The following is a 24,289-nucleotide window of genomic DNA, read 5'->3' as shown; positions in this document are numbered from 1 at the left end:
AGAGGGAGAGAGGGAGAGAGGGAGAGAGGGAGAGAGAGAGGGAATGAATACATGGATTGCCGCTTGCTTGCTTGTCCTTGGGCTTGATTATCTCTCCTTCTACAGTTCAGAACCACCCCCCACCCCCCAGGGAAAAGTATTGCCCAAAGTATGTTGTCTTCTATATCAATCAATACTCCTAAAAGACATGCCCTTAGGCTGATCCAGTGGAGGGAGGGAGGGAGGGAGGGAGGGAGGGAGGGAGAGAGAGAGAGAGAGAGAGAGAGAGAGAGAGAGAGAGAGAGAGAGAGAGAGAGAGAGAGAATCCTTCATGGAGACAACGTTCCCAGTGGTTCTCAGCTGTGTCGATTTGATGATTAAAGCTCCCCACCCCACACTCATTACCTCTCTCCCTAACCCTCTCAGCTGTGGGGCTTCGGGGGCCACAGTTGTTGCCAGGCTGCTTGTACACAGGTGTACCATAGTCTAAGTCTTTCTTGGGTTTGGATTTTACCGATGTTCAAATTTTACTGTTCTAGGGGCCCTTATAAAAACCCAACACACCTTCCATAGCTATTCTTTTATTACAAAAATTTAATACATGCTCTGTAAAAAATAATGGAAAAGGACGATTAAAACCACACGTACTCCTACTGCTCGGAGGGAACCTCTGCTTAACAGTGTAGTTGTGGGCCTTTCCAGAGAGGCTCATCTTTAAGTCTATTTCCTTTCAACTTGATCTTTCTCCTGGTGCTTTAATGTGCTTTTCCTGACTCTACCCCTGTGCCTTCTTGGGTTGTTAATCAGAATGCACACCACTGTCCGTAGGCTAGCAACTCCAGAGAATCTAGAAACACCAGAATTCTTGTCAATGTGCCTCTCCTGCACAAAAACGGGTTGGAAAGAGCACCCCCCCTCTGTCCAAACCGTATGTCGGCTTCCAGGACAGCCCTATGCTGTACGCAGTGCCTATGAACACTGTGGAATGCACGATTATAAACAGTTGCTGGCCCTTTGAACTTTGCAAAGGGACTTCATTGTAAAGTGGATTACACTTTACACTTCCTTCGTCGTCGAGTGTAATAAACTCACGGGGGTATTGCACCCATTTAGTACCATGTACAAAGGTGCCCCTCTCCACCCAATGGTAAACACTGTGCCTTCTGCACAGGTGAGCTTGGCAAAGCTCAGTTCAGCGCGTTTGTGGTTTCCGTCCATATCGTCACGTGTGGTGGTAGTTCACTCATGCTTGTTGCTCTTCAGCATTCCAGCAATGGCATGAACAAGTCACAGAAATGTTCACCTGTTGCTTTTAAAGGGGGAAAGGAAAGAATGCCCCTTACTTTGACAGTCCATATGACAATCTGACCTTCTCCCAGCCAGCTGCCATATCTTACCGGAACACTTTGTCCAAACAATCTTACCCAGTTCTGCACAGTCTGTAGACTGGAAGGTTTTAGTACTGCTCATCATATCTTGTTATCTTAGCCCAAGGAAACTCCATGCCATCACCCCTCCGTTCCTTCCCGTCACCCCATCCCATTTCCTTGATTGCGTTTATTCCTTCCAGGAATTCTCTCAGCTTCTCTCTCTTGTCCTTCCCATTGGACTCTCCTCCCCACCTGACTGGAAGATTCATGAGGGCAAGAGCCTATCAGGGTTTGTCCTCTAGGTCTTCCAGGGTCGCCTGCCACATCCTTGGTGTTCAGCCAAGTTTTTTTTTTCTTTTTAAAGATTTGTTTATTTTATATGAGTACACTGTAGCTGTCTTCAGACGCACCAGAAGAGAGCATCCAACCTCATTCCAGATGGTTGTGAGCCACCATGTGGTTGCCAGGAATTGAACTCAGGACCTCTGGAAGAGCAGGTGGTGCTCTTAAACACCGAGCTATCTCTCCAGCCCTTGGCCAAGTTTTTGAAGCCATTTTTGTAAGCTATTTTTTAAAAAGTTTTTATTTAGAATTTTTATATGTTCTTGACTACTGAACTTTAGGAAATACAGGGTATCAAAAAAAAGAGAAGATCAAAATTAAAATTCATTGCATGCTTAAAGGTTTTTAGAGTTCTTCCATATACTAGACTGTAACGTGATTTTTCCTTCTTTACTATCATGAATTTCTTTCAAAGGTATGTCTCATTCACCATAACGACTGCAGAATTGTCCTCTGTGCTGTGTCACTGTCCTCTATAGCAAGGCCCCACTGACATTTGGAGTCCAGTAATTCTTCATTGTAGGAGATTGACATATATATCAAAGATACTTACCTCAGTCTCCACCCACTAAATGCCAGAGGAGTCCCCTGATTTTGTGACAATTAGAAATACTGTTGACATTTCCCTATGCCCCCTGAGAGGTTAATGAGTCTCCATAGTTAGATGTTTTGACTTCTTTCAAAATTTTTTTATTTTTTCAATGTGTATATCTGCATGCGTGTTTATGCACGTGTGTGCTAGTACCCACAGAGGCCAGAGGAGAGTGTTGGGTTCTATGAAGCTGGAGCTACAGGCAGTTGCGAACACCTGATATGGGTGCTGAGAATCTAAGTCCTGGTTGGAGAATGCCAGCTTGTTCAGGAAGGGTCCAGAGAGCAAGACAATCGACTAAGACAAAGATATGTTTCTGTAGGAAGATGGAGGAAGCTGGGTACAGTGTGCCTGGTGGTGACTCTAGAACTCAATGGGGTTAAAGAAGGAAGATTACTGTTTAAAACCAACCTGGACTACATAGGAAACTTTGAGGCCAGCACAAGTAAGGCTCTGTCTCAAAAACAGAAGCCAAAACAAGATAAAAGGTTGCTAAGCATGGTGTTGCATGACTGCTATCCTAGGACTTGGGAGGCTGAGGCAGGGGAATGAGAAGTAGAGACAAGCTTATACCGTTTAATAAGACCATGACATGCCTGTCATACTATGTCAATTATTTAAAATTTCCAAACCTCACTGTGCCTACTTGTAAAATTACGATAAGTTTACATGACTATTCTGGGGATTAAATGAGATAATATAACATCATACAATAAATGAAATACTTGTAATATATAATACAAAGCCACGATGTGAACATTAACCTGAACCATACAAAACTGACAGGAATTTTGTTTCTAAACACAAGTGGCAATGCGTAATACGTTCAATGTGATAGCAATTAGTCAGCTATTTCTACTTATTTTGACCATAAAATAATTGTTTCACCACACAGGTAGTGAGCTCCATTCCAGTGGTACCAACTTCTATGTTAGTCACTGTTCTATTGCTGTGAGGAGACACCATGACCAAAGCAACTCTTCTAAAAGAAAGCATTTTGTTGGGGCTCGATTACAGTTCCAGGGGTTTAGTCTGTCATGGCAGGGAGCATGGTGGCATGCAGGCAAGCACTGGAGCAGAACCTTGAGAGCTATATCCCGATCAGTAGAGAGTCTGAGACTGGCATGGGCTTTTGAAACCTCAAAGCCCTCTCTCCCAGTGACCAGCTTCCTCTAACACCTACTCCAACAAGGCCACACCTTCCAACCCTTCTAATCCTTTCAAATAGTGCCGCTCCCTGATGACTAAGCATTCAAATATAGGAGCCTACGGGATCCATTCAAACATAGCCAGGATCAGCGTTTGTACCGGAAGCTGACTCGGGCTAGGGCAGCAGTCAAGAAGCTGTTGCAAGAAGGAAAACCTTGTGAGCCATGCTGTGTGACAGGAAGAGGGCGGCATGAGGTAACCTTGGCTAATCGTCGCGTCCCTGGGATTCTCTAGGCATCAGCCAGTGTCCCTGTGCAGGACATCTCACTAGCGTTAGCTAGCTACTGCTTTATCTTGCATTTCCTGAGGAAAGACCTTTCTCCTCTGGACTTGCCAAACCCCACCTCCTCCAGGAAGCCACAGAGGCACGCTTCCCTGACAGCAGCATAGCTGCCTCTAGAGCTGCTGAACAACCGTTCAGGACCTCCACCCTCACTTTACAACACCCTGCCCACTCTCAAATGCCACTTACTCTTGCCCTTGACCTACAGTTGATGTCGATTCCTGTCTGGTCACATGTTACCTGATTTCATTCCAGCTAGATGAGTTTCCTGTTGAGTTAGGAAAATTCTCTGTGTTTTACCTTGAGGGTCTAGCCTGGAGACATAGCTTGCCAAGGCTTGCCCGTATTTTCACCTTGCAGCACTTTTTTTCCCCCTTAAGCTCAAATTCTCAATGATTCTATAATCTTTTTTTTTTTTTAATTAGGAACTTTGGGGATATTGTAGTTTTCTAGGACAGCAACAAACTCCTTGAGACTGGGACTTCCAAAGAACAGAGGTTTGTTGAGATCACAGTTCTAAAACGTTAAGAATACAGTGCTTTGGTAAAGGCCTTCACAGTTCTTGGCTACCATGGGCCTGGGAGTGGGGGGGATCACTTGTCTATGAAAGAAGCCAGAGGTTTTCAAGAGCTTGGCTTGTTTTGGGGGACCTGTTGCCTCAGAATACCTCAGAAATGACATTAATCCCTTTTACGAGGAATATTCCAGGTATCTAGCCCCCACCACTACCCCTTCAAGGTCCTGCTACCTCAGCCCCAGGACCAAGGTTCCAGCACATGAAACACATTCATAGCAACTCCCAAGAGGTGCAGCCCAAACAGATCTTAAGTAGGCCTTTGACAACAAGCACAGAAAGACAGCAGGTGAGAACGCACATTTAGTCAGCCATTCGAGCCGGAGAGAGCTGAGCATGAACCCTGCTCCTTCTGTGAACAAATATTTCACTTTAGAGGAAGTTACTTAAACTACTGGGTCAATCTCTTTATTTGCAAATGATAGATAACGGTGACGTTTATTAACAGAACTGCTGCGAGGTTGACATGCTGAACAATGGACAGCAGGGTCTCTAAACACAGCTATCAAAAATGATCCTGTAAGGCAAGTGTGAGGCAGTGTTCATTTGCTTGCTGTTGCTGTGATAAAACAGCTCTGGCCAAAAGCAACTTAGGGGAAGGGGCGGAGGTGGGGATGGGGGCTTCAGGGGGAGGGGTGGGGGTCCGCAGGGGGGCTTATCTGGCTTCCACTTCCAGGTCACAGTCCCTCGTTGAGGGAACTCGAACAGGAACTGCAGCAGAAGCCATGGAGGAATGCTGCTTATAGGCTCCTGCTTAGCTCATTTTATGCACCACATCCCCACCTGCCTAGAGATGGGACTCTGTAGAGTGGGCAGGGCTCTCTCACATCAATTGTCAATCTAGACAACATCGCACACAGAACAGCCACAGGCCAGTTTGACCATGGCAATCCTTCATTTCAGGTCCCCCCTTCCCGGCTGACCCTAGGTTGTATTAAGTTGAAAATAAAGATTAATGAGGACAGACAGTGACAGATAAGCCCATCTCGCTAATATTTTCTTGTTTTCTTTTGAGATAAGGTCTCATAATATAGTCCAGACTATCCCTTGTCTGTCTCTCAAATGCCACGGCCCCTTCCTGGTTCACTTCCTTCCTTCCCTGTTTCCTTTCCCTTTTGATTTCTTTGGAGACAGCGGTTCACATGTCTCAGCCTCCCAAATTCTAGAGCCTGGATCCTTTCATTGAAATACACTTTTATTATTTTTCCTCTTTATAGTGCATGAGTCACATATAGGTACATTTTCATGATATAGGAAATTTGAAAAATGCAGGCAAGTAAGAATACAGCAGTTGTCACCCAGAAACATACCTTCCTCCCCCTTCCCTTCCCTCTTTTTTCCTCCATACTCTTCTAAAAGTGACTCGTCCAGCTCAGGCTATCTTCGAACTCACTACATAGCTGATGACTCTCTGGCTTTGATCCTCCTGCCTCCGGTGCTGGGATTACAGGTATGAGTCACCATGCACTGCTGGGGATTGAACCCAGGGTTTTGTGCATGTCAGGCAAGCCCTCTACCAGCTGAGCTACATCCCCAGCCTCCATCTTTCTTTCCCAATTATGCAATTTTTAAAACGCAACCTGGATACTGTAGCTTGTGATTGCTTACTTTATGTACTTAAATATTTTTAACGAGTAATGTGAGCTCCTTCACACTGGGTATGAGAATCACATTTCTCTTCTTTGTCCAAATCAAATTTTATATATTCCAAGTGCCCACTCCACAGTGCTGGTAGGACATTCAATCCCAAGCCTTATAACTGACGGTCCAGTTTATGATCATATGAAGTTTTGCTTGGCCAGCCCCATAAGGACCTTTTGGCTGTTACTCCACTTTGATAGCATGGTCTCCTGAAATGCACCGAATCTTCTCTCATCTGGGGCTCAGAGGCCTTGCTGTGCTTGACCTTCCTAGTATAAGTCCCCCATTCTCTGGAGTATCGACAGCACAGGAGAATAAGAAACACAGCTACCTCTCAGGTGAAGGAAAAATCCCAAAGCCATTTCATTCAAAAATCCTGCAAAGCAGTTTTTCCCTTAACCTTTTGAGAAGGTTCTTTAATTTAAAAAAAAAAATTACATTTTCCTAACTAGTTGGCATTTCCACTCAAAGGAAATTTTCTTCCAAGACTAATCATGGAAATGGTTGCTTTATTGACCCTGAGAATGTTGCTTTCTTCCCCCTGTTATCTAATAGCCCCAAGTGGTCCTGAAAAGCCACACCCCTTTTAGGGATGGAAGGTGAGGGGGTGGAGGAAAACTCTCTATAGTTATATAAAGAACACTAGCAGAATAGGGGTAGAGGTGAGTCACTGCCTTAACTCAGATGCCCAGCATCAAAAAGAAAAGAGGGAAAAAAATTTGCCAGAATCCCCTGTGAACATCAGTTAAATCTTTATGTTGTCTTTTAAAAGTTGCAACACTGTCTAATGTATAGACTCAACCGAGAACTGATGAGATAAATTGAACAGGCAAGGCAACAGAGGAAGCCGCTGTCAGGGTATCTCTAGAAAGGGACAAAATGAATTAGTGAAGGAGGCTGTGAGAGATTTACTTTTTCACCAGTGAACATCCAGGGCTTTATACATCCTAAGGACATACTATCCTCTAAACTACAGCCTCAGATTCCCCTTAATCTTTAGTCTAACTTGACTCTGTCTCACCTACTTTTAAAAGCAATGAGAATGACTTTATTTTCTTCCAAAAGTAAAACAGCTATATAGACCATTTGGAACAGATCATTAAATACGGGTCATCCCAACATCAGAGGGCTTTAGAAACCGGTAGCTAGTCCCACTGGGAAGTCAGGAAGTGCTGGGTGGGGAGGGGGTGGAATGGGGTGGGGGTCTGGCGGGGAAAATTCTGATACAGTCCTTAACTGAAAAGATTCTTTGCCTGCTCATAATGCCTGAGACTAACACACATCATGAGTTACTCTTTGGTAGAGATGTTTAGGGAAGAATACATTATAACTGATACTTGTTGCTCTCAGGCTGCCCCACCCAACTTCTATGAAGGGCAAATGCTTAGGCAGAGACAGGAGCTTAAAGAGATCTAGGTGCTGAGTGGCCAGGCTGCTAACCCGTTGTTAAAGTAGATTATTAGGGAGCTCAGGCAGTTCAGCGGCAGCCTGGAAACTGGTTATCGTCTCCCGGAGCACCAGTGAAGGGAAGATGGGCATTCAGACCAAAGTCCAGTTCCCTGGAATGTTTTCCTAGGGAAGCAGCAGCTGGGAACGGTGAAACAGGAGGAAAAGCCACAATGGCTGACCTATGGCTTCTTTGCTGGCACCTTCCCTGGCACTGAACATAGTTGAGGGTTCTTAGGTTTGGGCATCTGCTAGGTTCCTTCAAAATTCGTATCTGTCCCACTACTATCTGTTGGCGGCATTGCCCTGACACACAATAACTTGATGAATATTGTGACTCACAGTTTCTTCACCTGTAACAAAGATTGACACAGACTGACAAAGAAGACAAGAGCATTTGCTTTTACTAGATTTGGCTAGTCTTTACTGGTTCCTGTTCAGTTAGGGGACGAGAGATTTTTATTCACTAGGGTTGCGCTTTAAGAAAGTGGGCTTTGCACTCGGCTGTGACCGGGTTCTACTCAGTCACTTATTGCCTCTAGGACTGCAGCACCTCGCCTACTGTCTGAGTCATAGTCCTTCACTATACAAAGGGAGTCACAGCCAGCTGTGGTGGTTCACACCTGTAAGCACTTGGAAGCAGGATTACTGTGAATTCAAGAACAACTAAGCTTCAGAGTGAGACTTTGTCAAAAAATTAAAGAAAAAAAAAACACAGCAAAACAAAACAACAAAAAACATCCAACCAGGGCTGGAGAGATGGCTCAGAGGTTAAGAGCACTGTCTGATCTTCCAGAGGTCCTGAGTTCAATTCCCAGCAACCACATGGTGGCTCACAACCATCTGCAATGGAATCTGATATCCTCTTCTGGTGTGTAGGCATAAATAAATAATGTTTTTTTAAAAAAAAATCCAACCAACCAACAAACAAAAACAAAAGACGAAGCCTTTAAGATGGTTCAGTTGGTAAAAGTGCTTGCCGTCAAGCCTGACAACCTGAGTTTGGTTCTGGGATCCACATGGTAGAAGAGAGAGAACAAATTAGACCTCCACACGCATACCCTCTACCTCACCCCCACAAAAAAATGTAATAAGAACTTTTAAAGCATTAAATATAAAAGAAGAAAGTCATAATACAGTATTTCCTCAAGCTTTGAGGACTGAATAAAATGTGTTGAGCTGTGTGCATGCACACCTTTAACCCCAGCACTTGGGATGTAGGACACAGATCTCTCTCCTCCGAGTAGAAGAAATGAACATTTGGGGTAGGGCCAGCACAGAGACCCTTTGATTTTCTCCCTAGCGATCACGGAAAGGTGTCAACAGGGGTTGGGGTGAAATTTCATAATTATCTTTACCCTTCCATCTACAACTTTAAAAGCACCTTCTGGTTATTGGCTCTTGGGGTGGAGAATGAGTCCGGGAGCAAGAGCCTGTGGCCATTCGAAACCTTCAGAAGCAAGCTTGGTTCGGGGCGCGCCCCCGCGGGCCCCAGGACCTTCCGCGACCCGAGTGCCACGTCTCAGCACGAGTCTACATAGTAGATCGCGGGATCCACTTAAGACTCTCAGACTTGGACGTGTAGCCTGTAGTCCAGAACAGCCAATCAGGAAGGAGCGAGCGGCCGAGGGGCGGGGGATGTTGCCCGCCGGCCCGGGTGATTGGCCAGTGGCCATGCCGCCTTGCCACGTGACAGCCACGCCGCGGGGGCCTTGCCGGGCTCCTTCCGCACCTTTTTTCCAGTGACTGTGGCCGGCTGCCTCCTCCTCGGGGCCGGGCCATGGGCGGGGACGGTTGCCGGGGTATTAAAGGGAGACTCGCCCGCGGCTGGACTGCTTGTACCCCTGCGGCGGCGAACCCGCAGCCCGGTCTGGCTGGAGGACACGCGCCGCGGGAGCCCGTGTACGGCGGCCCCGAGCGTTGAGGTGAGGACGGGAAGCGGGAGGGGAGCGCCGCGGTCAGCAGGGCGTCTGCAGCCGAGACCTAACCGGACAGGTACCGACCTGGCCGACCCGCAGTGGCCCAGTGCTAGCTGGGCCGCCTTGGACCTGATGTGTCCGGGCTGGACCGAGGCGCTGTCTCCACCTCCCACTCCTCGTTACGTGCAAAAATGCAGAGATCCTTTTACACTTCGAAGAGTTTGGATTCTTTCAGTCATTAGGTGGACGGACACGCTGAAATGACTGAGCAAGTCCCTGGCAGAGCTAGTAAGTGAACCCCACCTCTCTCCAGTGCTGCGTCCTTTACTCTCACAAATTGTGGTTCACAGGGATGTGAGCATTCAGACATCAAGTTCCCTTTTTGGCACTATGCTATTGCTATTTCTTTTTTTCCTCTTTGCTCTAGAGCTCTTTTTGGCTGTAGGGGTGCTGGGAATTGAACCGAAGTCCTCCCCCAAGTATTCTTTTGAACTATACTCCTAGCTGTAACCCCACAATTTTTTTTTTAAATGAGACATCTAGAACTAGTGTGATATACTGTGTTGGATTTAGAAGAGATTCTTGTTTATGAAATTTAAACCAGTTAAGAGTGTAGGGTCATTTAGGAATGTTAAGGATTGCAAGAGACAGAGCCTAATATCTATTATGTGCTGCATAAACGCGTCTCTCTCATGTACTGTACTATTCTGAGATCTTAATTTTTGTGAGGTATTTGGTAGTCTCTCCATTTTACAAGTCAGAAATTGATGCCAAGTGGTTTTCACCCATTACCATCAAGCTGTTGAATAGCTGGGATCTGAGTGGCTATTGATCTTGGCCATTGATTTGCCAGCTGTGGCCCCAGGCTCGTTGGCTCAACATCACCCGGAATAGAGCTTTCTGTTTCCTGTGATTTGCAGGGGCTGGCCCAGGAATCTGCATTTTTATCTGAAATCTATGCTGGAAATCATTGGATAGTACTGTGATGTGCTGCCTCCTAGAGGAAAAGCTAGAGATGAACATATTTGGGGCTTTGGAGATCTCCAAATTGTATTTTAGGATAAGTTTTAAAAGTAGATATTACCAGCTTTGAGTGAGCAAAACCCCAAGTAGATGTTTAACAAACTGTAGTGTTTCGATGCAGGCTTGGTTTCAGTGTCTTATGGGAAGAGGTGCACATACTTGGTGAGTTAGAATGGGAATAAAGGCAATAATTCCCCACCCCCACCCCCCCACCAAGCTCTTAAACCATCATTCGTCCACTTTACAAATTCTTGTAAAGCACTTAATAGGTGTTATGCAGGCAACTTGAGGTTAGAGCTTAAACAAAATAAGTGGAGGCGCTGGAAAGATGGTGCATTGCTTGAGAGAATATACTGCACCTGCAGAGGACTTGGGTTAGGTTCCCAGGATCCACGGTGGATGCCTAACAGCCACCTGTAACTGATGAGGTTCTCATTCCCTCTTCTGGACTCCAAGGACACCTGTGCACACACATGCATATGTGTATACACACACACACACACACACACACACACACGTACTCACATATACACATAATTTAAATGAATCTTTCAAAAATGAGTATGTAATAAGAGTGGCAAAAAGGCCATAGGGGGAAATGGCAAGTCAAAGAGAAGGGCAGATGTGGAGATGGCAGGGATGCTGTTTTTGCATACTGTGTTTAGGAAGGAGCTGATTGGTGAGGTGACATTTGAGAAAAATAAAAAGAACAAGTTGTGAATATAATTGGTGAAGGGCATTCCAGCTAGAAGAAACAAACAAACAAAATTACGGAGGAAGCCGGAGCACCAAATTATAATACAGATATAACTTTTATATTGTTCCTAATAGAAAATGAAAGGATATTTTAGTGTTGTGTGCATATACTATAAAACATAAATGGAGGGCATGTAAAAGTTGGCCGTGGCCACTGCTAGTGTCATGGAGATGAAGACAGGAGGGTCTCAGGAGCTCACTGGCCAGCCAGCTTAGCTAAAACTCTGAGCTTTGGTTCAGTTGTTTCAGAAAGTACAGTGATGATGTGTCATCAAAGTGGCTTAGCAGGTAAAGGCAATTGCTGCATAAGTGTGGTTACTGAGTTCAATCCCCAGAACTCACGGAAAGGTAGAAGGAAGTGGAAAGAGAGAACTGACTTCACAAAGTTGTCCAAACACTCATGTGCCTGCAGACAGGACCACACATGTACACAGACAAAAATAAATTTTTAAATTAAAAAGACATGTGTACTATAGCATACACATTTATACACACACGATAATAAATTTATCTTAATTCTTAATTAAAATATAATTAGGTCATTTCCTTCCTTTGATTTCTTCCCTTCAAGCCCTCCCATGCCCCCTCACTTCTCCTCAAATGTTTGCCTTTTTCTTTGTATGTAATGGTAATTACATACATCTACAGGCATAAATATATAAACTCTGTGTGCTGAGTCTGTTTAGTGTTACCTGTCTGTGTGCGGTTTCAGGGCTGACCATTTAGTGTTGGATAACACCTTTGGAGGCTCATCCCCGGGGAGGATGAATTCACCCACGCTCAGCATTCCTCAGTTGCCCGTGCTTCTCTGTCTAGGGGTGAGACTCAGTCAGAGTTCCTCCCTCTGTGTCTCTTGGTGTCATCCTTCCTTGTTCAGGTCTTGTCTAGGCGGCCACACCGTTGAGTATCCTGGGTGAAGCTTCCCTAGCATTTCTGTAATGCAGTTTCACAGCGGACTTCCCAGTCCTCTGGCCCTCTTTCCGCCCCGCCCCCTCCATGATATGCCCTGAACCTTAGGTGCACAAGTTGTGTTGTGGATGTGTCTGCTGGGGCTCAACACCCCACAGTCAGTTGTTCTCTGCCTTTTGACCCATTGTGGCTTTCATCTGCTGCAGAGAGAAATGTCTTTGGTAAGGGGTAAAAGCTACACTCATCTGTGGGCCTAAGACGGTATTTAGAATGCAGTTAGGAATCATGCTGTGTTAGTAAACTGTCGACAGTAAGTCCTCCTCTGAGACTGATGACTTCACTAGCCCTAAGTAGTTGGCTAGGTATTGGGCATAAATTCCTCCTGTCAGCAGGTCTTGAGTCCAAGTAGACAGCTGTCGGTTACTCACAAAGATATGAGTGCTGCTATTGCACCCCTAGGGGTGTCTTGCTGTGCCGATCATTGTGGCTCACAGGTATACTAGCTGGGTGGGACTGTTGGTTGTTTCCTTTCTTTGGAAGCGTGCATGGTTCCTCAGGGAGGATGCTTTCAGTCTGATCAAGCTAGGATCCTCTGGGTCCTTTGTCTGAGGTGCACATCAATGGGAACTTATCTCCAAGGACAACAGCAGTAGCCTACATTGTTTTGGGTGACTCTTGGACCCCCTGACTTAGTTAGGGTTTTATTGCTGTGGAGAGACACCATAACCAGGGCAACACTGATAAAGGAAAACATTTAATTTACAGCTGGCTTGTAGGTTCAGAGGTTTCCTCCATGTCATCATGGGGGAAACGTGGCAGCATGCAAGCATGCATGGTCCTGGAGAAGCTGAGATCTTGATCCACAGGCAGAAGAAGACTGTGTACCACACTGGGCATAGCTTGTGCATAGGAGACCTCGACAGTGACACATCCTCCAAACGAGATCATACTTCGTCATAGTGCCATTCCCTATGGGCCAACCATTCAAACACATGAGTCTGTTGGAGCCATACCTACTCAATCCACCACACTGACCAACAACTTGAAACCTATATACTGCTATTCCCCTCTCTAGAGCTCCACCCCTTCTCCTAGGGTCCCTTTTGACATTGCAGGTTTCTGTGGTTACTCCAGGTCTCCTATACTCACACATGAAGATCTGGGGCTAGACACCACAGGTGAGAGAGAATATGTGGCATTCTGGGTCTGGGTTACCACCCTCAATGTAATATTTTCTCATTCCATCCATTTACCTGAAATTATCACAATTTCATTTTCTTTATAGCTGAATAGTATTCCACTGTATATATGTATCATAGTTTTATTGCCCATTAATATGTTGAAAGAAATAGAGATTGTTTCCATTCCCTAACTATTGTGAATAGTGAGCAGCAGTGAACATAACTGGAAAATAAGTCCTCCCTGAGGACTAGTTTTCATAATACTATACAGTGCCATGCAAGGTGCCAAAAAAAGAAGCAGCCATTATCTTGCCCAGGCTAGACCCAGCTCAGGTCCTCCAGGTACGCAGCTATGTAATAGGGTGTTGAATCCTTCAGGCATATGCCAAGGAGTGGCTTAGTGGAGCCATAGGGTAGATTTATTCCTAGCTCTTAAAGAATTCTCCACACTGATTCTCAGGGGGACTGGATCAGTTTGCAACTCCACCAATGGATTCCTTTTCCCAAACCCTTTCCAGCATTTGTTGTAAGTTATTTGTTAGTGGTAGCCATTCTGACTGGGGTAACATGAAATCTCAAAAGTTGTTTTGGTTTGCATTTCCCTCATTTCTGAGGGTGATGAACATGATTTAGATAGTTCTTAAACATTTCTAGTTCTTTTTTCTATTCTTTCTTTTTCTCTTTTCTCTTCCTTCCTTCCTCTCCCTGCCCTCTTTCCTTCTTCCTTCCTTCCTTCCTTTCTTTCTTTCTTTCTTTCTTTCTTTCTTTTTTTTAGAACTCTGTTCAGATTTCCAAGCCCATTTTTTTTAAAAAAAATGGGTTGTTTGGACTTTGTTTTGTTTTGTTATTTATATATTCTGGGCCTTACCCCTTGTTATGGTTTGAATATGCTTGGCCCAGGGAGTAGCATCATTAGTAGGTGTGGCCTTTTTGGAGGAAGTGTGTCACCTTGGAGGTGGGCTTTGAGACCCTTCTCCTGGCACCATGGAAGTCAGCCTGCTCCTGGATTCCTTTGGATGAAGATGTAGATCTCTCAGATGACGCCGGCCTGGTCACTGCCATACTTCCTGCTGTGATGATAATAGACTGAATTGTAGAACCTGTAAGCCAGTCCCAATTAAATGTTGTCCTTTTTTAAGAGTTGCCTTGGTCATAGTGTCTGTTCACAACAGTGGGAACTCTGACTAAGACCCCCTTTTAGATATATAGCTGGAGATTCTGACCCATTCCACGGGCTTCCCGTTCATCCTGTTGTTTTCCTTAGCTGTGCAGAAAGCTTTTTAACGTTATGAGGACCCACTTGACAGTTATTGGGCAAATGCCTTCCTATTCAGAAAGTCCTCTGCTACACTTGGATCTGTAGGATACTGCCTGTGCCTTCTTCTACGAGTTTCAGTATTACAGGTTTCATATTGAAGTCTTCAATCCAGTTACACTTAGGTTTTGTGCAAGGTGATAGATATAGGTCTGACTTCTTCTGCATGCGGACAGTCAGTTTTCTATTTCTATTTCCACACCATCTTGAAAGATGCTGTCTTCAAGGTGTGTCTTCTGCAGGGCACATGCTTAGTATGTATGAGGGAGACTCTGGGTTCAAGCCCCAACAATCCACTTGTTCACCTCCCACAGAAACAGATGTCAGGAAAAGGCACGGAGCCTGAAGGCTGCAACCCAGCACCAGCTAGCTGCTTAGTGTTCATGACTGCTGCTTGGAACATGGGTGCATGGGAGAAAGACAATAGAGGCCGTGGGGTTTGCTCTTAGAGGGAGATTGTACCAGTGTTTCTGTGTAGTAGTAGAGAGAGCCTTCCAGGGACTCTGAGACATACCCAAACATCTGTGTGTTTCCCAGGAGTCTTAAGTGACTCCAAAGGGGTCAGGACCCCCAGGTTGAGAACCACTGGACTAGATGCCTACTGGGACTTGATGAAAGGACTAGGTTGCTGAAATAATGTGCTAAGTCACCAGGTAGGCTATTCTTGCCCTTAGTTGTTCCTGGACAAGTAGGAAAGTAGACATTGGTTAGTGTGGCAATAGACAACAGATATGGGTCACATGTTATGTTTGGGATAAAGATATAGAACATACCCCCAATAGCAAGGTAAGATATATATATATATATACATATATATATATATTTGTTTGTTTCATGTAGCCCTGGCCCCAAACTTAATGTATAGGTTGAGGATAACCTTGAACTCTTGATTCCCCTACTTCTACCTCCCAAGTGTTGGGATTATAGATGTGTATTATACTAGTTATATGTAATATATTTATTAACAGCTGCTGAAGGATCAAGAAGTGGGAATCTTTCCAGGGCAATCCCTGTAAAGGGCACTGTAGTCAGGCCTGCCCAGTTAGTAGCCTGACAGTGACACAGATGGGTCACGTGGATTATACAGCTAGCTGGAGTCATGGCTATCTCAAAGAATGTTCCATTGACATTGGTTATGAGAGGTTCTGGGGATCTGAAGTCTTTCCATTGAGAGTTTGCTAATCCAAACTTTACAGCGCATATCTCAGAATGGATGAAGAAATTCAGAATTGCTCTACTGACATTAGGCATCATTCTCCAAGCATATTCTCCTCTCTGCATGTCTTGCCATGTCAGAGACTTTGGGTGTCATTTGTGGCAGGCTGAAGTGCACAGGATCTGAATGGTGGTTGATGTACACACTTGATTGGATAGCACACTCTTATAGCCATGTGCAGCAGGTCTGGAGTACACAGGCTTGCTTGTATGGCTGGACTCTATCAAGTATACCTCACCCAAAAGAGCTGGAAAGAAGCATGGGGCATTTGTTGTCAAATTCCAGTGTTTTGAGTTATCATAAAATCATAATCTTTGAAGTTAATGAGATAATCTTATTTGTTTTGTCTGGGTGCCTGATTTGAGGTTTTAGACCTGACCTGACATAGTGACAGCAAACAAGCTTATACAGAAGTATAAGTATGTCAACATGGAGACATAAAGGAACTAACATGAGTATCTGAGTCTTAGGCCTAATAAAAAGGCTTGCTTTCTTTTTGTTTGTTTTGTTTTGTTTTGTTTTTCGAGACAGGGTTTCTCTGTGTAGCCCTGGCTGTCCTGGAACTCACTCTGTAGACCAGGCTGGCCTTGAATTCAGAAATCCACCTGCCTCTGCCTCCCAAGTGCTGGGATTAAAGTCTTGCCCCACCACTGCCTGGCTAAAAAAGGCTTTATTTCAGTTTTCTTTGTGTTGTGTTGAGTCATCCAGGATCTGATTATCAGCGTGTGAACAGCGCTGTAATGCCTGAGCTGCGTGTCTGTGTGTGCAGTGGATGAGCTGAGACTTCATGTCTTTTATACTTTTGAGGGGAAAAAGTAAAAACCTGTTATGTGTGAGAGGAAAACAAGTAACCACGTAAGTGTTAAGAGCCGTGTCATGAGACTAGGCATGCACCCTCATGGGTCTCAGCCACTGTGAATTGCTTTAGCTCCTCTCCTTACTCCTCCCAATGGCTTCCTTTGCAAGTGCGTTAGGTTGTTGGGTCAGCATTGTAGTTCCCTGCTGAGCCACATACTCAAAGGCCTGCGACTCTGTAGTGTCTTTTTTAAACAAGAAATGACAGCTATAAGAATTTAATTATCGGGTCTAAAAGAGATGGCCTAGCAGACAAGAGCACTGGCCGCTCTTCCAGAGGACTAAATTCAATTCCCATCACTCATATAATGGCTCATACACAAGCTTCTGTAATTACAATTCCAGAGGACCCAGTGCTCTCCTCTGGACTCCACAGCCACTGACTGCAAATAATGCACAGACATGCTTGCAGGCAAAGCACACGTATACGCGAGATAAAATAAAAAGCTGAGCATGGTGGCACACGCCTTAGATCCCAGCACTTGGGAGGATGCAAAGGCAAGTGGATCTCTATGAGTTTGAAGGCAACCTGGTCTACATAATTAACAGACCAGCTACAGCTATATAGTGATTAATGTGGATTTTTACAATTTTTATTTCCAAAATTGGTATATTTTAAAGATGAATACTGTCCTAATAGATCTTTAAGAAAAGCCCCTGAGGTGAGGGGTGAGCATGCAGGCTCTCTCACTCCCGAATATGTGGACACACACTGTCTCCATCTTTTAAAGATCCTTTTTTGATTGTGCCTTCTAGGCGTGAAGTTACTGCTTTGAAGACATCATCTTCGGGCTTCCATCAATTCCAGGACATGCGCTGTAATTCCTGCCTTTGTTCCTCAGTAAGTGATGTGTGGCTGTGTCCAGGAGCCCCGCTGAGCAACAGTGATTGGTGAGTGCTGATTGAGTGATTGGGGAATTGCTTTTCTGCCTGTCCTTCTCAAGGTTCTTGAACCTCTACTGCCTGTTCTCTGTATTCTTCTTTGGGGATTTTAATTCTATGTTTAAACACTTGATAAGCCACATATCAAACTCTCCACTGTTCTATTACAGTCAACATGTGAGTCCATTGATTCTTTGACAGTGTCAAATTTACTGGTAAGCCTGCCAAAGTAATTTCCCGCTTCTATTGTCTTTCTCTCGTTTAGCATTTCTGTTTGTTTCATTCTTAGTTTACTTTTTCAGATTTTTTTTTAATTTGCTTTTATTTTCCTTAGAGGTGAAGTTTAGATCTGGTTATTATTAGTGACAGTGTTTCAGTGTTTCTTTTTCTTACCTTAGGTGTAGAAAAGCCTCTTGACCAACGGCTGCTCCAGACAGGAGGTAACTCAGGCAGGCTCAGGAGCAGGAAGTGAGATGACAGATGCTAAGTTAAAGACCAGCCCACTAGCCTGTTTGAGTTGCTTAGGGTCAGTTGTCTTCCAGATCTGGCTTTTCCCCTAAAGACCATCAAAACAGTTATTATTGTTCTCTCGTTCAACCTAAATAATGGGCATTTTTTGCATCCTGTGATCGTGAATAGGATACGGACTCTTAGATTGTAACACCTTGGTAATAATAGGTCTATAAAACCTGACAAAGGTTCTTTTTTCCTGTCAATTCAAACTTTTTCTGTAATTCAAACTGAGGTCTCCATCTATTTTGTCTCAGTTTGGCCATAGTCTCAGTGTGTTTGTTCTTTGATTGAACATTTCTGTAAACCTGCTAGAGTTCTCAGTGATGCACTTGGTGGTGATCACATTGGTGGACAGAAAGGCACTCCTTTCCTGCAGTTGCTGCGGAGGCTCCTGCCTGTGTTCCCAGGTACAGAATGCCAGAGGACACAGGGGGAGAACTGAAGTCTTGACAGAGAGATGGCCATGCTAGTGACATAGTCACTGGACAGTTCACTCTGCTCCTTTAGGAGCCTGGTTTTTGTTGTTGTTGGGTTGTTTTTGTTTTTTGGGTTTTTTTATTTTGTTGTCTTTTTGCTGTTGTTTTTGTTCTGTTTTGTTCTAGTTCCTAGTGGTAGGTAGGTCCTTTGGTACTAGATGAGTAATTTCAGGGCCAGGGATATAGGGCCTCTTGCTTATCTTCCAAGTGAAAGTTCTGGGCAATGTTATTTCTCTACTTGGCCTGTGAAGACAATTGATAGCATATGGAAAGGAGAAAGGCTGCCTCACTTCATACTTTTGCCCTGGTTGTACTAGAATTCACTCTGTAGTTGGCCTGGAACTCACAGAGATCCACCTGCCTCTGCCTCCTGAGTGCACCACTATTGCCTGGCCCTCATACTTTTTTCTTTTTAGAAAAATCTTTAGGGGATCCAGGAGGATACACAGGAGAATCCTTAGTGGTTACTGTCTTTGTTTCTTGAGAAGTTCTGTACCAACTAATGATTTATTTTGACTTGCTGTTTATAGTCTACATCTGGCCTTTCTCCCTAACCTCTCTCAGGCCAGGGCCAATGAGCCTCACTTAAGTCGTAGATATGCAGGTTATCTATCCCCAGTTTGGGCATAGTAGCCCATTCTTTTAATTCCAATGTGAAGGAGGTAGAGGCAGGCGGATATCTGTGAGTTTGAAGCTAGCTTGATCTGCATGGCAAGTTCCAGGTCAGCCAATGCTAAGAAAAAGCCTACCGCCAAATGGAATTCTTTAACCTCACAAATGATAAGGAAGGCTGCTCATATAAGTGAGCACTGAGAACTACTTTATAAATTAACGTACATTTTTTTCCTCTGGGGTAGGAAGTAAACCATCTGCCTCCTGAAATGTCTTCAGAAAATAAAGAGCAACATGACCTCTCACAGAGGGATTTACCTGAAGAAGCCTACGGGTTCCCACCTGAGCGCCCCCTGGAGGTTCAAAGAAGATCAAGCCCTGACTTGAGGCAGTTTGAGACCAGTAATCATAGAACTTTCCGTAGGATCCACATGGAACTTAATGAGAAACCAGATACTAACATCAAACAGTTTGTCATCCGAAAACTCCAGAAGACTTGCCAGTGCAGCACAACCAAAGTCAGAAATGGGATTTTTGATTTCTTTCCTGTTTTGCGGTGGCTCCCAAAATATGATCTGAAGAAAAACATTTTAGGTGATGTGATGTCTGGCCTGATTGTGGGTATACTGTTGGTGCCCCAGTCCATTGCTTACTCTCTGTTGGCTGGCCAGGAGCCTATCTATGGTCTATATACATCATTTTTTGCCAGCATTATTTATTTCCTGTTTGGTACCTCCCGCCACATCTCTGTGGGCATTTTTGGAATACTGTGCCTTATGATTGGTGAGGTAGTTGACCGAGAACTACATAAAGCCTGCCCTGACATTGATGCTACATCATCTTCAATAGCAATGTTTTCAAATGGATGTGTGGTTGTAAACCATACATTAGATGGACTCTGTGACAAAAGCTGTTATGCAATTAAAATTGGCAGCACTGTGACATTCATGGCTGGAGTTTATCAGGTAAGAAATGGTGAACGTTTAGGCTGGGCATAGTAGCCCAGCACTCAAGAGGTAGGGGCAGGGGCAGGGGAGGAGTTTGAGGCCAGCCTGGTTTCATAGCAAGATCTTGGACTACATAGTGAGAGCCTGAGACACCAGGGGAAGAAGAAAGGAGGAAGGAGATGTAACAATTGGTTCTTTCTGGCCAAAGCAAGCATTATACACAAAATCTCTGGTATGTAGGCTGCTAGGGGTTGTAGGAAGGCTACCACTGCTTGCTGAGTGCTAAAGGGATGAATGGTAGAGTCCAAAGCCACACCATGCATTCCACTGTACAATAGGGCTCTTTCAAGCTACCTCTTAAGCAGCAACAGTCAGACTTTTATTATTTAAAAAAAAAGATCAGAGAGGGTCCTCAGACCAACTCACACAATTCTTAACTTTGTATGTTGAAAACACTGGGTTTGCCTAAGATTATGTGTGGCTGATTATTGGCAAAATCATCGTGAATAATGAGACAGGCGAGCAGTAGGACAGGGCAGGGAGTGGGGAAGGGTGAAGAGGAAGACTAGAGTGGTTGACATTATTGCTAGCTTCTGCCTACCTTAAGGGTAGCCACTTTACTGAGACTTCTGCGAAGTTTAATAGTTCTCTTGGATTGATGAAAAAGGAGAGAAAAATTTGAGGACTATCATTTTACCAGCCCAGAGAAATGATTACAAATGAAAACCTCCTTGAGTATTCTATAGAACCCACTAATAATGTTATGATTATGTCCCTGCCTTTTAGCATCCAGAAATCAATAGCAGCATTAATTAAATCTGTTCTCTATTACAAGTATTTTGAACCAGGAGAGGAAGGGGAAGAATAGCTGGCTTTATTTGGCTTTATTTGATGAGGTAGGAGAGACAGAAGGAAGGGGCGGTGGGTTGTGTTCCTAGAGTACACATTGACTTCTTCGTGTGTCTCACCAAGGAGAGGAAGAGGTAACAGGACTCCGAGGACCTGGGCGGAGAAGGATATAGTGTTATTGCTAACTCGGATGCACGACAGAGTGGGATTCAGTTGTGATGTGAATCTAGTTTTTCTACCAGTTAAATTTTACTTTCAGTTGTAACATGATCAGTGCCTAATAATCTTAGCATTTAGGAGGTGGAGGCAGGAGGATCAGAAATTTTGGATTGTCTTTGGCAAAGTTTAAGGCTACCCTGGGACCATGAGACCTTAATTCCAGAAATAAAAATTAAAAACCTTCAGTTTCATGGTAATAATTTTTAATTTGGAAAAAAATGTTTTCTGAAGCAGAAGAATTTCTCCAATTTGAGTTTGTTTGCTTTCTGTTGGCTTTCTATTTTGTTGGGCTTTCTTTGTTTTTTTTTTTGTTTTTTTTGTTTGTTTTTGTTTTTGTTTTTGTTTTTTGTGGGATTTTTTTGAGACAAGTTGTCTCCATGTAGCCCTGGCTGTCCTAGAACTTACTCTGTAGACCAGGCTGGCCTTGAACTCAGATCCACCAGTGTCCCAGTGCTGGATTAAAGGTGTGTGCCACCACTGCCTGGCTCCAGTCTGAGTTTGTATACATCTGTGTGGAACCTTGAAAACAGTTCTTTTTGGAAGCCTTCTGAATGGTGTTCCAGTTTTAAATTATTATGTAAGGTAGAAATCACAAGTCCTTGCTATGGTTGGGCTAGTCAGTTTGATTACAGGCTTCCTTGTGTAGTAACATGGAACCTGTAATGTATGATTACATTTCTTTTACCTCTGACACTCTGTGGTACTCTGATAGTTTGTGGCGGGACAAGGAAGGCTGAGGTAGTACGCAGCTGAGGAGCTCGTCCCCATTTCTGGCTAACGCTTGCATATGCTCCCTTCCAGGTAGCAATGGGCTTCTTTCAAGTGGGCTTTGTCTCTGTCTACCTCTCTGACGCCTTGCTGAGCGGGTTTGTCACTGGTGCCTCCTTCACCATCCTCACATCTCAGGCCAAGTACCTCCTTGGGCTGAGCCTTCCTCGGAGTCATGGTGTAGGCTCAGTCATTACTACCTGGATCCACATCTTCAGAAACATCCATAAGACCAACATCTGTGATCTCATCACCAGCCTTTTGTGTCTCCTGGTCCTTGTGCCAACCAAAGAACTCAATGAACACTTCAAGTCCAAGCTCAAGGCTCCAATTCCAATCGAGCTCGTTGTCGTTGTGGCGGCCACATTGGCTTCTCATTTCGGAAAACTAAATGAGAATTACAATTCCAGCATTGCTGAACACATTCCCACTGGGTTTATGCCACCCCAAGCACCAGACTGGAGCCTCATTCCTAATGTGGCTGTAGATGCAATAGCTATTTCTATCATTGGTTTTGCTATCACTGTCTCGCTTTCCGAGATGTTTGCCAAGAAACATGGCTACACAGTCAAAGCAAACCAAGAAATGTATGCCATTGGCTTTTGCAATATCATCCCTTCCTTCTTCCACTGTATAACTACTAGTGCAGCTCTTGCAAAGACGCTGGTTAAAGAGTCAACAGGCTGCCAGACGCAGTTGTCAGCCATAGTGACAGCCCTTGTTCTTTTGTTGGTCCTTCTGGTAATAGCGCCTTTATTCTATTCCCTTCAAAAATGTGTCCTTGGTGTGATCACTATTGTAAATCTCCGGGGTGCACTTCTGAAGTTTAGAGACCTGCCAAAGATGTGGAGGCTCAGCAGAATGGACACAGTTATCTGGTTTGTGACAATGCTGGCCTCTGCTCTCTTAAGCACTGAAATAGGCCTGCTCGTTGGGGTTTGCTTTTCGATGTTTTGTGTGATTCTCCGTACTCAGAAGCCAAAGATATCACTGCTTGGTTTAGAAGAAGAATCTGAAATCTTTGAATCCATTTCCACTTACAAGAACCTTCGGAGTAAGTCAGGCATCAAGGTTTTCCGCTTCATAGCCCCTCTCTACTACATAAACAAAGAATGCTTTAAATCAGCTTTGTATAAGAAGACTCTTAACCCAGTCTTGGTAAAGGCAGCTTGGAAAAAGGTGGCAAAGAGGAAACTCGAAGAGGAAACCGTGACTTTTCGTGGGGACCCGGATGAAGTTTCAATGCAGCTTTCCCATGATCCCTTGGAGGTGCACACTATCGTGATTGACTGTAGTGCAATACAGTTTTTAGATACAGCAGGGATCCACACACTGAAAGAAGTTCGCCGGGATTATGAAGCCGTTGGTATCCAGGTTTTACTGGCTCAGTGCAATCCTTCTGTGAGGGATTCCTTAGCCAGAGGAGAATATTGCAAAAAGGAAGAAGAGAATCTTCTCTTCTACAGTTTGTCTGAAGCGGTAGCTTTTGCAGAAGATGCTCAGAATCAGAAAGGGGTGTGTGTTGTCAATGGTCTGAGTCTTTCTGGTGACTGAGAGAATCTGAGTCTTTCCGGTGACTTGGAAAGGTAATAAAAGGACGAATAGTGTCTTGCCTGTTTCAGTGTGCAACGTTTTCTACTGCGAAAGGCGAAATCGATGCACACTTGAAATAGTTCTCCTTTAAAGCTAGCCTTTTTATGTGCAGTAGAGCTTTTGGTTGGGTAGAATCAAAAAGAAGTAAATGTTGTGGCTTCCGGCTTTCATGCAGATAGCATTCTTGGGGTACAGTGTAAATGGAACGGAACTGGAAAGCAGCCCCTCAACTTAATTGCCTTACTTTAGGAACTGTATATCTGAACTCTGTCCACTAGGATGCAGAGGTGGTAAAGCTGGGGTTTGCTTTACACACACTGGAGCCTTTGCATGGCTCTGGAGAGGGGAAGAAAGGAGGCAGCGTTGCTGATGCAGAGGCCTAAGGAGACAACTTCTGACCCTGCTGCTGTATCTGTTTAGGCTTTACTCCCCAGACAGCAGTAAAATTAAACTCTCTTGCTGATAATTGGAAATCACTACCTTTCCTTCATGCAAGTCTCTTATGTGCCATAGTCTCATAAGAGACTCTGACCCTCACAGCCGGCCTATGTTTGAACTCTGTGGGTCACACACACACACACACACACACACACACACACACCTACCCTCATTACTGTCCTCACTTCTGCATGTTCCCAGTGTCTGGGAGTCTGGGGTCCTGGAGGACTCAGAAGTGCTTTGTGGAAAGTACTTGAGCTGAGGGCAGAAGGAGGCCTGAGCTGGAGGAGTGCCACTTTGGTATATGCAGGCAAGCCTGAATCTCCAGGAAAGTTGAATTTCCCAGGTGATAAGCTTTACATTTCTGCCTATTTTTTTTTTT

At 44.5% G+C, this 24,289-nt stretch overlaps 2 protein-coding genes across 3 annotated transcripts in view; one reads left to right on the top strand and one right to left on the bottom strand.

Annotated features, from left to right (window-relative positions):
• Pde6a (phosphodiesterase 6A) overlaps nucleotides 1-24,289 on the bottom strand; it is a 106,178-nt gene that overhangs the window by 66,247 nt on the left and 15,642 nt on the right. The window contains exons 1-2 of one of the 2 annotated variants that reach the window (XM_031365799.1): nucleotides 19,412-19,497; nucleotides 17,886-18,048 (exon numbers count right to left, since the gene is read on the bottom strand). The gene's annotated coding sequence lies outside the window, so the exon portion shown is untranslated. Of the gene's footprint in view, nucleotides 1-17,885; nucleotides 18,049-19,411; nucleotides 19,498-24,289 lie in introns of those variants that run through there. The other variant, XM_031365800.1, reaches the window with a different exon arrangement.
• Slc26a2 (solute carrier family 26 member 2) lies at nucleotides 9,151-23,595 on the top strand. Its single transcript, XM_031365803.1, has 4 exons — nucleotides 9,151-9,361; nucleotides 17,367-17,501; nucleotides 19,339-20,058; nucleotides 21,910-23,595. The coding sequence occupies exons 3-4, from the start codon at nucleotides 19,363-19,365 to the stop codon at nucleotides 23,428-23,430; spliced, it is 2,217 nt and encodes a 738-aa protein (XP_031221663.1). The 5' UTR covers nucleotides 9,151-9,361; nucleotides 17,367-17,501; nucleotides 19,339-19,362; the 3' UTR covers nucleotides 23,431-23,595.

This window comes from Mastomys coucha, unplaced genomic scaffold (genome assembly GCF_008632895.1).
Source record: "Mastomys coucha isolate ucsf_1 unplaced genomic scaffold, UCSF_Mcou_1 pScaffold13, whole genome shotgun sequence".
Lineage (NCBI taxonomy): Eukaryota > Metazoa > Chordata > Mammalia > Rodentia > Muridae > Mastomys > Mastomys coucha.
The sequence above is the reverse complement of the archived record's forward strand: the minus strand, read 5'-3'. Positions and strand labels throughout refer to the sequence as shown.